Genomic DNA, 13,764 nt, shown 5'->3' on the forward strand with positions numbered 1-13,764 from the left:
GAGAGCCCTGAGATTACTGAAGAAGAAGAGTCGGTTCTTATATGCCGCTTTTCTCTACCCGAAGGAGGCTCAAAGGGGCTTACAGTCGCCTTCCCTTTCCTCTCCCCACAACAGACACCCTGTGAAGAAGGGGAGGCTGAGAGAGCCCTGAGATTACTGAAGAAGAAGAAGAGTCGGTTCTTATATGCCACTTTTCCCTACCCGAAGGACTCTCCAAGCGGCTTACAGTCGCCTTCCCTTTCCTGTTTGGTGTAGTGGTTAGGAGTGGTTAGGAGTGTGGACTTCTAATATGGCATGCCAGGTTCGATTCTGCGCTCCCCTGCATGCATCCAGCTGGGTGACCTTGGGCTCGCCACGGCACTGATAAAACTGTTCTGACCGGGCAGTGATATCAGCGCTCTCTCAGCCTCACCCACCGCACAGGGTGTCTGTTGTGGGGAGAGGAATGGGAAGGCGACTGTAAGCCGCTTTGAGCCTCCTTCGGGTAGGGAAAAGTGGCATATAAGAACCAACTCTTCTTCTTCTTCTTCTCTCCCCACAACAGACACCCTGTGGGGTGGATGAGGCTGAGAGAGCCCTGATATCACTGCTTGGTCAGAACCGCTTTATCAGAGCCTTGGGGAGCTGGCTGCATGTGGGGGAGTGCAGAATCGAACCCGGCGTGCCAGATTAGAAGTCCGCACTTCAAACCACAACACCAAGCTGGCTCCCAGCAATACTGGTGACTGAGCCTGCCCAGGGCACTCTGCCTGCCAAGAAGATGCTCCGCCATGGAGTCGCAACTCTCCATGCTCGCTCGGTTTAAGATGTCCCACAGCCCCCCCCCCCATTGCCCCTAAATGGTGCTGAGCAGCATCCAGAGATTCGATGGCTGGATCGTGGAGGGGCCACAGTTCACCGAAGGAGCCCCTGCTTGGCCTGTGGAAGGCCCCAGGGCTCCATGGCCTAGGGGGCAATAAACAGAGACTTTTGCCTGGGGCACTTAAGAGTCAAGCCCTGTGGGTCTGCTGCAGCAGAAGGCAGCCTCAGGTGTGCTCTGCAGCTGTCACAGAAGAGACACTTGTCAACTGCAGGGGGGAGCGCTGAGAGAAAAGCAGGCAAAGGGACCACACGTAACCAACAGGCCGCTTGACCTGGTGCAGACCGCATTCCCCCACCTACCCGGAGCCCATGCTGTGCACCCTCCACAGGAGAGCCGCTTACCTTCTTCCCAATGAGCTTCTTGCGCAGGAACTCACGGGCCTCAAACATGTAGGGGATGTCGTAGAGGGGGCGGAGCTTCCGGTTCTTGTCCTGGAGGAGGGAAAGCCAAGAGGGTCAGTTGGCAGGACACGCACCACGTGGGGCTGGGCCAAGACAAGGAACTGTAGGAAGGACACTTGGTCATCAGAGCACGTCACAACAGAATTGCCCATGACAAGTCCATGGGAGCAAGCTGAGAAGGAGGAGGCTGAAGACACGGGGACTGCTTTAGCAAAGGGGTCTTCCCTGTACTTGACACCAGAAGAGGGGGTATGTTCTTAGGAGCGGGGCAGAAGGACTGCCTCTTTTGGTCTTGGTGTTGGGGGAGGGGAGAGAGAGGCTCACTACCTGTGCAAGTGCCCCTCCCCCTCTCCAAATGGCCTCCTGTTCTCCAAGAAGACAGCAGCCCCCCCCCCTCCCGCCAAGGAGCTGGGCTCCAGCCTTCAAGCCCACGTGGCCCCTCTCTTTGTTTCTGCATGCCTCCCCAGGGAAATGGCCACAGGCAACTGAGAGGAGCACTGGATGTCCTGCGGTAGACAAAACCGCTTTCTTGGCTCCCAGCGCAGCAGGAACAAAGAGCAGGCAGCAGCTCCGCATCCCAAACCAGCCCACAGGCAAGTCTGCCGAGTTCGTGGATTGTACAAACATTCAGGCCCCTCGGAAATGATCATGTTCAACTGGAAACCCTTCGGACTGGCAATATCCCAAGACAGCCCAAGGGCCAAGGCAGGGCGTCAAGGTTATGCTCTTGTGGATTGCAGAAGACTCAGGCAACCTCCAGAGCACCAAGGGCAGCCGCAGCCCTTACCGAGAGGACAGAACCCCGGAGCCCAGAGGAAGCCTGCTGCAGGGCCAGGTCGCGCCTCACCAGCTGCCCAGGATTCCCGAGGGGCCCAGCAGACAGGGCAGACCCATGTGATGTGAGTGTCCTGCATAGGGCAGACCACCTGTGGGCCGTAGACTAATTGGAGGTGGGCCGCGAAGGACGCCAACTCCCCCCCCCCCGGCCCTTTACAACACACTTCGGGTGTCCTTGTCTCCCATCACTCCCAGATGGGACTATCTCGTTGCACAGAAACAAGCTCAGGGTTCCCATTGATTTGTCATTGTCATGAGTTGAAATTTCTATGAAAATAAAATGTTCCTTATGTTCAGAGAGCGTTAGGACAGTGGCTGAGAGTAGAGGAGTAAACTACCCCCCCACACACACACACACACCGGGCCTCAGTAAAATTGTCAAGCGTTGAGTGGTCCCCGGTGATAAAAAGGTTGGGGACCACTGGACTAGATGACCCACTAGATGAAGGGACCTCCCTTCCAACTCTATTATTCTATCCTTCTATGATTCAGCGCTCACCTGGCAGCCACATGGCCCCAGAGAGCTGCTCATCTCTCCTGCTTTGATGATGATCAGGCAAAAAGATCCCACTTCCTGTGGTCAGCAGGAGATGCTACCTGGATTCCCCTCAGTCCTGCTGGGAGCAAGACGTCCCACCCCCTCCTTAGTGCCCTAGGGGATTCTGGGAATAAGAAGTCTCCCCCCTCCCCCTCCTGATTCCTGCTTCCAGGCCAAGGAAGGGAGCAAATTATTCATGTTGCTCCGTCCCTTCTCTTCAAAGCTGGGGGGGGGGGGTGTCAGTGAAATAGCAAGGAGTGGGGGGGGGGCGACACACAGGAGCAGAAAGACTCCGAGGGGTTAATGTGCCCCGTGTGCTTCACTGCTTGGGCAGTGGGCCTGGGTGCACAGCCCTCCCAGATACACCCCCAGGATGGCCGCTGCAGAGAGCCCACCCCCACCCCCACCCAGGAACGGCCTTTCTCTTGCAGCCCAAGTAAACCAGGGAAGCTGGGGGGAAAGGGAAGGGGCCAAGTCTCCCCGCCTCAGTGGACTCAAGTGCACGGCCAGGTTGGCCACACAACAAGCTTTGAGTCCAGTCAGGCACCGTTGATTCAAGGCGTGAGAACTGACTGGAAAACGGTGCCTGCACTCAGAAGCTCCCACCTGGAGTCAAGCTTTGTTGGGCTCTACTTTGGTTGTCCTCCTCTGCTGAGGCCCCTTTCAAACCCTGCCCAGAAGCGGCTAGAGGAGCAACGGGGCCGGGGGGGGGGGGCAGAGGGGAGGGTCTGTCTCCAGGAGGGGAGGGGAGGGCAGGCGGTAAAGAGGCTCCAGGCGGTCCCTCCCTGTCCTCCATCCATTCCCAGGAGCGGAGAAGTTGGGCCTCGTCCCTTCATTCCTTCTGGCCCACCTCGGGGGAAAAGCTGCCCCTCGCGTCCTGCTCCAGCAGCCCCAGCACCAAGGGCCATCCTCTTCCCTCTACCTTGCCCAGTTCAGCAGCAGAAGGAGACCAGGGAGCCCAACGGTGGACACAAACACTTGCGCTCTTTCGCTGCTGCCAGAGGAATTTATAGACGGATGTCACGGCCCTCGTCAAACACCACCATAAATACCCCGCCTGGCTGAGTTATGCTGTAGTGAGGCAGGAAGATTTCCCCTCAGACGCGCTGAGCTTTGGCTTTCCGGCAGCAGAGTCCCACGGCTTAAATTACAGCGGCACATATTTTATCCACCAAATTCAGGAGATGCTGCTGGCTGTGCTTAAAAACCGGCTGAATCCCCCCTTCCCAGGAAGTTTTAACCCTGTGGAGTGGAGGCGGTTACCTTCTCCTCCCAGAGCCCCAGCCAGCCCCAGGAGGAGGTGGGGGTCAGCCCAGCCGAGGATCAGGCCCGCCACTAACTGCCCTTGCCCTCCCTCCCTCCCTCCCTCCCACGTGAGGCCGCAGAGGCGCCACGCCTGGCTTCCTCACCGGCTTCCCAGCGCAGAGCAGAGCAGAGCAGAGCAGAGCAGGGGGCCAGCCAGGGATTCAGCCAGCTCCTATACTTCCTATCCAGCGTACACGTCTCCTTTTCAATCCCTTTTGGAAATGTAGAGTTCTCCAATTATCCAGAACTGGAGTCTCAAAGTGCCTTCCAATCACCTCCCCTTCCTCTCCCCACAACAGACACCGTGTGAGGGAGGGGAAGCTGGGGGAGCCCTGAGATTACTGAAGAAGAAGAGTTGGTTCTTAGATGCCGCTTTTCCCTATCCGAAGGAAGCTCAATGCGGCTTCCATTCGCCTCCCCTTTCCTCTTCCCACAACAGACACCCTGTGAGGGAGGTGAGGCTGAGAGAGCCCTGAGATTACTGGTCAGTCAGAACAGCTTCCTCAGTGCTGTGTTGAGTCCAAGATCACCAAGCCGACTGCATGTGGGGGATCGGGGAGTCAAATCCAGCTTGCCAGATTATAAATCCGCACTCCTAGCCACTACACTAAGCTGAAGAAGAAGAACCACAAGCATGGCTGGCAGGGAGCGGGAGAGGTGAGAGGTGTCCAAGAAGACGCCCTTGCAACTCCCCACCCCACCCTGCTCCTTTCCATTTTCTGGCTCAGAATGAGCACAGATTTCTTTTGAGCTTCACAGTTACATTCAAATCCCTGAATCTGGCCTTGCAAATGAGCCAAGGCATCCCCCCTGTGGCATCCTCAAGCCAAACTTCCGCAGCTCTAGAAAGCTCTCTCTGCAAGAAGCCCAGTGGCAACAGCTCGAGCAGGCCCAGCTAGGCACAGGCAGAGTGGCGCCAGGCACACCTGATGGCATTAAACCCCTGGTTTAGTGCATGCAGCCATCTCCGACCGACCAGTGCCCCCCCCCCCCGGCTTCCCCCTCCGCAGTTCTGTCAGAAGCGCTGCCACATGCCTGAAAGGCCCTGCAAAGAGAAGGGTCAAGGGGTGGGAAAGCAGCCGTCTTTCCGGATGCCCATAAAAAGCACAGCGTTTGTAGTCCCAGAACAAGGCAAAACTCAATGATCTGTGCCAGGAGACAGATAATAGAAACGTTTAAGTGTCCAATACATATTGCCCTTAAACACTTCCTTGCCAGCCGCCATTAAATACCATTTTGCTGGCCAGCAAAAATGATATTTCATATCGGGGGGGGGGGGGGGAGAACCACACAAGGCCGCAATCTGGGAAGCTGCTCAAATATTGGGAGGTACGTGTTGAAGTTTAGTAAATAAACATTAACCATCAATCTAGCCGCAAGGAGGCTTCCTCCAGCCTGCCACGACCGGATTAGGAGCGGCTGCATGGCTGTTCTGGAAACGGCTTTCAGACGCTGACAGCCCGAACGGGCAGGACGACTCTTTGCCCGTCCTTCAGGAGGGGCTCACTCACTCCCAAGAGGCCAGCCCTCTCTGCTAGGGGGCCAGTCTCAGTCCCTGGCCACGAGGGGGCAGAACCGCCCAAGGGCCCCGATTGCATCCCCAGACTCCCGGCTGTGCTGCCCCAGCCCTCAGCCACTAATGGGCAATTCTGTCAAGTATTTCCTTGGGAATCCAAATATACGACATGTTGGATTTCTCCCGCAGCCTGTCTCCACAGAGCCTTCCCAATATTTAGTGATTCTCGAGAGCTTCTCCTCTGCCAGCCCCACCCCCAAGGGCTCCTGCCAGATTCTCCACTTAACTCGACATTGGCCAGTGCCCGCCACCAGCAAATCCTCTTGGCATGCCACACCTGCCAGCTTCCTTCTCCAAATGGCCAGTTTCCTCCACACTCGCCTGCCAGGGGCCCCCACACTGCCCGGCCTCTTGATACCCGGACGAGGGAGGGAGGGAGGGAGGGAGGCTGCCAATGTGGTAAGAAGGAATGGTGACAGCGTGGCAATCAGATGGGGGGGGGGAGTGGATCTTGGGGCTTTCTGGAGCTATCTGCCTCCATGCACAACAAATCCTGGCTCAGAAAACACAGAGGGGAGAGAGATTTTACAGGTTTCTCAGAGAAGAACACAAATGCATTGTACACAACGCTAGAAAGCCTAGAGAACCGCACCCGCAGAGTGGCTGTCAGGGGTGTTTCATCAGAGTGGAGGGATCGGTACCAGGCCCAGTACTTTTCAAAATTCTTGCCAGTGATCGGGGTGAGGGGCTTGGGGGACTCCCCATTAAATCTGGGGAAGACAGCTAATTGGAGGGAGTAGTGAACACCCCAGAACACAGAGACAGAGTTCAACGAGATCTGAACACGCTGGAAAATGGAGCAATTGAGAACAAGATGCAGTTCTATAAGGAGAGGTGTAGAGTTCTAAATCTGGGGCACAAAAACACCAGCAGTGGAATAGGTTGCCTAAGGAGGTGGTGAGCTCCCCCTCACTGGCAGTCTTCAAGCAAAGGTTGGATACATACTTTTCTTGGATGCTTTAGGATGCTTAGGGCTGATCCTGCGTTGAGCAGGGGGTGGGACTAGATGGCCTCTATGGCCCCTTCCAACTCTATGATTCTGTGAAAATGAGAAGCACACATACTGGATGGGAGAGACACTTCTGGGTAGCAGTGTGTGTAAACCTGATCTTGGGGTACTTGGGGACTGTAGCTAAATAAGAGCAGACAGTGCGATAAAATCATAGAGTCTGAAGGGACCTCCTGGATCATCTAGTCCAACCCCCTGCACTATGCAGGACACTCAAAACCCGATTGCACATCCACTGTCACCTGCCACCCCCTTGAGCCTTCACAGAATCAGCCTCTCCGTCGGATGGCTATCCAGCCTCTGTTTAAAAATGTCCAAAGATGGAGAACCCACCACCTCCCGAGGAAGCCTGTTCCACTGAGAAACCGCTCTGACTGTCAGGAACTTCTTCCGGAGGTTTAGATGGAATTTCTTTTGACTCAATTTCATCCCATTCATTCTAGTCAGTCCCTCTGGGGCAAGAGAGAACAATTGTGCTCCATCCTCTACATGGCAGCCTTTTAAATACTTGAAGATGGTTCTCAGATCCCCTCTCAGTCGTCTCCTCTCCAGGCTAAACAGACCAAGCTCCCCCAACTTTTCTTCATACATCTTGGCCTCCAAACCCTTCACCATCTTTGTTGCCCTCCTCTGGACATGTTCCAGTTTGTCTACAACCACCTTCAACTGTGGTGTCCAAAACTCTCCTCCTAAGCCAGAGGAGCTGGCTTGCCCCAGAGATGGGCCAGAACGAATGGGATGAAATTAATGCAAAACGAATTCCGTCCTGCACAGTGCAGGGGGTTGGACTAGATGACCCAGGAGGTCCCTTTCCAACTGTGTTATTCTGTTATTCTACCTGGGGTCAGTGAAGCTGCCTGGCATCCACAGGCACCTTTCTTACCCGGGGACTCCTGGATGCCACATTCTGAGCTCCCATCTCAGAGCCAGCTTGGTGTAGTGGCTAGGAGTGCGGACTTCTAATCTGGCGAGCTGGGCTTGATTCCACGTTCCCCCACTTGCAACCAGCTGGGTGGTCTTGGGCTTGTGAGTGTCCTGCATTGTCCAAGGGGGGTGGACTAGATGAGCGGTCCCCAACCTTTTGCAGTTGAGGACCGCCTCTGGGGGTGGGGGAGAGCCAGTGGCCCGGGCGCTGCTCATGCGCGTTTACACCAGCAGGGGCGCAAATGGCGGCCGCACCTGCCTCTTCCGCCCCCCTCTTGCAGCGAGGAGCTCGCCAGGCTGCAAACGAAGTGGCCGCTTTGGCCGCCGCTTCACTCGCGGCCTGGGAAGCTTCTCACTGCGGGGGTGGGGAGAGGCACGGACCAGGGGTTGACGACCCAGGAGGTCACTTCCAACTCTGTGATTCTATGAGTCTATGAAAGCGCATGGGCCAGATACATCTGTGGCACAGGCACGGCAGTCTGCTTTCTGACCAGGTCACAAGGGAATGCCCAGCCCCGGATGGACCCCGTGAATGGGGGGCAGGAAGGCCCAAGCTGCTTGTCACCTGCTGTCAAGCCCCACTGCCCTACCCTTCTCCGGGAAGGGGAGATGGCTGCAGAGCCATATAAGTATTCGAGAGCAAGTAGCAGCCCCCTGTGCTCGTGGAGCCGGCAGCACCGTCTGCCAGATGACCCAGTGAGGCCTCTTGCGGCGTAGATGGAGCACGTGGCCTTCCCTAGGTGTGTTTGGGGGCTCTGAGAGGCTCTCCGGATTATCTGCTCAAGCCTCCCTCCCAGGCAGAGTTTAAAGGGGGGGTAGGGGGGGAGCGTGGCCTTGTCTCACACAAGCCAGCTCTGACCTCCCAGAGGTGTTGGAAAGGAATTGCCCACATAGAATCCTAGAGCTGGAAGGCACCTCCAGGGTCATCTAGTCCAACCCCCTGCACAATGCAGGAAGGGGTGTCTGCAGCACAAGCAGCAACCCTTGCATGCAGGCTCACAGGTGCCAAATAAGCCACAGGCCATTGGCAAGTTGACCCAGTCCCCACCAGACATTTGGTGGGGCCCTGGCAAACCTCTACGGAGAGCAGGGCCTTCTTAGCGGTTGCCCCAGTCCTGGCAAACACTCTCATGGAGCCCCTTCCTCCTGAGACAGAGTCAGACACCTCAGGTCTGCTAGGTTATGGGTTCCTGACTGGGGAAAGGAATCCGACCTTCTGATGTGCTCCTCGGCTCTCCCCCGGACCACAGCAAACAGGACCGCTGGGAGGTGGGCTGGACCCCAAGTAGTCCAGAGACAGCGGAAATGACAGACGCATGCACTGGTCGACAACAAGGGGGCCCCTGAGGCAGGAAAGGGGCAAAGGAGCCTTGCCCCAGTGGAACACTCTGCACCCAGAGCCAGCCGCTCCAGCCCTGCCTCACCATAGCCCCTCCTCTCTCTCTCTCTCTGGCTGAAGACAGTGGAGGCCAGGCTGGGCAGCAGCCAGGACCCCAACTCCTCCCAAGGGCAAGGACAGGGAGCAGGACCCTCTCCCCCCCCACACACACACACACCCAGCCAGCCACGAGGCTGCTCTGCTCTTTGCTCACCAGCAGGCATCACCAGAGCAGGGCAGGAGCAGAAACCCTGACCTCCCTGCACCCAAATCTCCCTCAGCCGCCCCACTTACAGGGAGGTCTGCAACACTTGAAGCGACTTCAGGTTCTCTTCCCCCCCCCTCACCGCACCACCAGCATCGCTTTGGCGGCAGCAGCCACAAATTAATGAAGCCGTTTCCCTTGTCAACTCGCATCAAGGGTCCCTCCCTCCCTCCCTCCCTCCCTCCGTGTGAGAGGATCGCCCGAGGCCTGGCAACCTAGGGGGTCCCACGGCCACAGCCCCGGCCTCCTCCCCGCTGGAAGGGGGCAGCCACCAGCCTCCTCCTTGGGGCCTGGGGGGAGCTGCCCACAGTGCCCAGCTCCAGGGGCGCAATGGGGCTGGCACAGGCCGGGCAGAGAATCGTGGAAGCAAGCAGTGGGGTGGGGCGATGGCAACATCCCCTCCCCTTGCAAGATGCCCAGCAAGAGGTCCTCCTTGCCTGGAGAAGACCACCCATCCCAGGAGACGCGAGGGGCCACACGGTGAGGCAGCAATCCAGCTGGGGAGCCTTCCCCCGAGACTCCGCTTCCGCTAATGGGGTGGCAGGAAGGCACGCAGCAGAGAGGGCGATGAGCTGGGACGGAAGGGACTGAGTCTGCGAGAGGCATCCCTGTGGAGAGCAAGGCACAGCTGCTGGATTTCTGGAGAGAGCCGGGACCGGCACTCCAGGGGCTGAGAGCCCCCCCCCCTCCTGTCTCTATTACCCCCAAAATGAAGCTGAAGGCCTTACCCTACCTCTCTCCCTCTACCTTGCAAAGAGCCCCAGAGCTCCCCAAGACCAAACACACCCCTCCCCTCGCAGCCCCTCCCCGTCGGGAAATTGATTTCTCCCCTTGCCTGCTGCTACGGACGCCACTTTGTGCTCCAAAACGATTGAGAAGGGACCCATTTCAGGCAGGCCGGCAGGCAATAAAAGCTCCTGGAAGAGAATTCAATTTATCGGATGCTGGCACAAGCCCAGCTGGGAGCCTCTTCCCCCTTAGCTGCAAAGAGGCTCTGCCGAAATGCCAGAGCTGCTGATGAGCAAGGCATTTTCAGAACTGCTGCTGCTGCTGCTGATGCTCCTGGGGCTAAGGAAAATCAGGGGGGGGGGGACAAAACCTGACCGAGGGAGGGGAACTTCCCCTAGCAGCCAGTTCAATCATGACCCCAGTGAGAAAGGAGCCCAAGGACAAGAGGCCTGGGCAGCTGCCCCACACACCCCCCCCCCCCCCCGCACAGGCCCATGACCTTATCGGATCTGCTCAGAAGCGCTGGATAGGGCGGCACAAGCAGTGGACCCACAAGACTCCCAGGGAAGGACTCTGCCGTCTATTCCACACACACCCTTCCCTTGATGAGCAGACCTCAGGATATCCAGCCGGGATACGACCGTCACATGGATCACCCGAGCCGGGGAACACCCGTTACGGGGAAGGATACAGCAACAGCAGTCTACCTTGGCATAGAAAGGAACATGCCAGCTGGGCTACCCTGGTGACCGGGGCCTCCCCTGAAAGGCAGGCCTCCAAATTCCTGGCCCATCTCCAACTGCACTCAGTCCAGGTGGGGCAAAGGCTCTGTTTGAGCCAGTCCATCACTGCTTCGGGGGAGGGGGGTCAGGGCGTCTGTCTGGAGATAGACCCAAGTATCGTCAGAGTCCTGATGGCAGCCCAGCAGGCCCAGAGAGGCCAAACGGCATCTATAGGGGAGAATATTGCTGAACCCCACAAGGGAGTGGGTAGCACCGTGACTGATATTCTTGTTCACAAGTTGGTAAAATGCAGTATGGACCCGCAAGGCGTTCAGCCATACTGGACATAATACTGACCAACAGGCAAGAGTTGGTGGATGAGGTGAAGGAGGTGGGGACCCCAGGGGGAAGTGACCATGTCCTCATAGAATTCCTTTTGAGATGGGGAGCCAAGGAAGCTTGTAGCCAGACACGGATGTTGGATTTTCGTAGGGCAAACTATAATAAACTCAGAGACATGATGAGTGTCATACCATGGACGAGAATGCTGGAAGGGAAGGGAGCATGTGAAGGGTGGGCGCTACTCAAACAAGAGCTATTGCATGCTCAATCAATGACTATCCCAGAAAGACGAAAACACTGCAGGAGCTCTAAGAAGCCTATTTGGATGAACAGAGAACTTCAAGAGGAACTAAGAAAGAAAAGGGAAATGTTCAGGAAATGGAGGGAAGGAAAGAGCTCTAAAGAAGAGTACCTACAGGTTACTAGGCACTGTAGATCAATCATCAGAAAGGCCAAAGCTGAGAGTGAGCTACGATTGGCCAGGGAAGCCCACTGTAACAAGGAAAGATTTTTCAGTTATGTAAGGCAGAGGTAGTCAACCTGTGGTCCTCCAGATGTTCGTGGACTACAATTCCCATTAGCCCCTGCCAGCGTTTGCTGGCAGGGGTTCATGGGAATTGTAGTCCAGGAACATCTGAAGGACCACAGGTTGACTATCCCTGATGTGAGGAGCAAATGTAAAGTAAAGGAGGCAATAGGCCCACTTTTGGGTGCAGATGGACAAACTCTGACGGAGGATGCAGAGAAAGCAGAAAGCCTTAGTGCCTATTTTACATCTGTTTTTTCCCACAGGTCAAAGTGTTTAGGCACATATAGAGATGGCCGTAGCCAAAGAATAGTGTCTGGGTGGCAGGTTAACATGGATAGAGAGGTTGTCGAGAGGAATTTAGCTGCACTGGATGAGTTCAAATCCTCTGGGCCGGATGAAATGCACCCGAGAGTGCTCAAAGAACTTTCCAGAGAACTTGCACAGCCCTTGTCCATCATCTTCGGAACCTCTTTAAGGACTGGAGATGTCCCGGAGGACTGGAAGAGAGCAAACGTTATTCCGATCTTCAAAAAAGGGAGGAAGGATGACCCAGGAAACTACAGACCAGTGAGTCTGACCTCTGTTGTGGGGAAGATAATGGAGCAGATATTAAAGGGAGCAATCTGCAAACATCTGGAGGACAATTTGGTGATCCAAGGAAGTCAGCATGGATTTGTCTCCAACAGGTCCTGCCAGACCAACCTGGTTTCCTTTTTTGACCAAGTAACAGGTTTGCTGGATCGTGGAAATTCAGTTGATGTCACTTGCTTGGATTTTAGTAAAGCTTTTGACAAGGTTCCCCATGATGTTCTGATGGATAAATTGAAGGAGTGCAATCTGGATTTTCAGATAGTTAGGTGGATAGGGAATTGGTTAGAGAACCGCACTCAAAGAGTTGTTGTCAATGGTGTTTCATCAGACTGGAGGGAGGTGAGTAACGGGGTACCTCAGGGCTCGGGGCTCGGCCCGGTACTTTTTAACATATTTATTAATGATCTAGATGAGGGGATGGACTACTCATCAAGTTTGCAGATGACACCACATTGGGAGGACTGGCAAATACTCCGGAAGATAGAGACAGAGTTCAACGAGATCTGAACACAATGGGAAAATAGGCAAAGGAAAACAACATGCAATTTAATAGAGATAAGTGTAAAGTTCTGCATCTGGGTCAGAAAAATGAAAAGCATACCTTCTGGATGGGGGATACACTTCTAGGTAACACTGTGTGTGAATGAGATCCTGGGGTACTTGTGGATTGTAAACTAAACATGAGCAGGCAGTGTGATGCAGCGGTAAAAAAGGCAAATGCCATTTTGGGCTGTATCAACAGCGGCATCACATCAAAATCACAAGATGTCATAGTCCCATTGTATACGGCACTGGTCAGACCACACCTGGAGTACTGTGTGCAGTTCTGGAGGCCTCACTTCAAGAAGGACATAGATAAAATTGAAAGGGTACAGAGGAGAGCGACGAAGATGATCTGGGGCCAAGAGACCAAGCCCTATGAAGATAGGTTGAGGGACTTGGGAATGTTCAGCCTGGAGAAAAGGAGGTTGAGATAGCCCTCTTTAAGTGTTTGAATGTTAGCCCTCTTTAAGTGTTTGAAAGGTTGTCACGGAGGAGGGCAGGATGCTGTTTCTGTTGGCTGCAGAGGAGAGGACACGCAGTAATGGGTTTAAACTACAAGTACAACGATATAGGCTAGATATCAGGAAAAAGTTTTTCACAGAGTAGTTCAGCAGTGGAATAGGCTGCCTAAGGAGGTGGTGAGCTCCCCCTCACTGGCAGTCTTCAAGCAAAGGCTGGATACACACTTTTCTTGGATGCTTTAGGATGGTTAGGGCTAATCCTGCGTTGAGCAGGGGGTTGGACTAGATGGCCTGTAGGCCCCTTCCAACTCTAGGATTCTAGGATTCTGTGAGTGCAGCCAGCAGGATGGGAACTGCTAGCCAAAGGCAGAGCAAGGCACAGATCAGAGAGGGTCAACTGGTGTGTTCCCCAAAATCCTCTATCAGGCCAGATGCCACAAAATAAAAAGAGAAGGGGGAGCAGGTTGACTTTTCAGTCACCAGAACGTTAAAATTTCTGGCAGGTAAAGGCACAGGCAGCTGGTGTCCACCAGGTGCCTTAAAAACAAAGGGGCAACAGACCAATTAAGGATATCAGGAACATGGGAGGGGGGGCGCCCTGACCTACTTCAAGGCAAAGGCTAGAAGGCCATTTGCCCCTTACGCCATCTGAACGTGGCAGCCTGTGGCCTTCCTGGGGCAGACCCTGTGCTCCTCAGACACCCTGCCAGCAGGATTTCCCCTCCTTCTCCCTTCTGCGGCATCTCTCCTTG

At 55.3% G+C, this 13,764-nt stretch overlaps 1 protein-coding gene across 1 annotated transcript in view; it reads right to left on the reverse strand.

The window, feature by feature from the left end:
• The window catches only part of SND1 (staphylococcal nuclease and tudor domain containing 1), a 156,995-nt gene that overhangs the window by 118,603 nt on the left and 24,628 nt on the right, over window positions 1-13,764 (reverse strand). The window contains exon 11 of the mRNA XM_077340608.1: window positions 1,204-1,293. Within this exon, the coding sequence (XP_077196723.1) occupies window positions 1,204-1,293 (90 nt within the window). The remainder of the gene's footprint in view (window positions 1-1,203; window positions 1,294-13,764) is intronic.

The sequence above is a fragment of the Paroedura picta genome, chromosome 5, assembly GCF_049243985.1.
Source record: "Paroedura picta isolate Pp20150507F chromosome 5, Ppicta_v3.0, whole genome shotgun sequence".
In the NCBI taxonomy this organism is placed as follows: Eukaryota; Metazoa; Chordata; class Lepidosauria; order Squamata; family Gekkonidae; genus Paroedura; species Paroedura picta.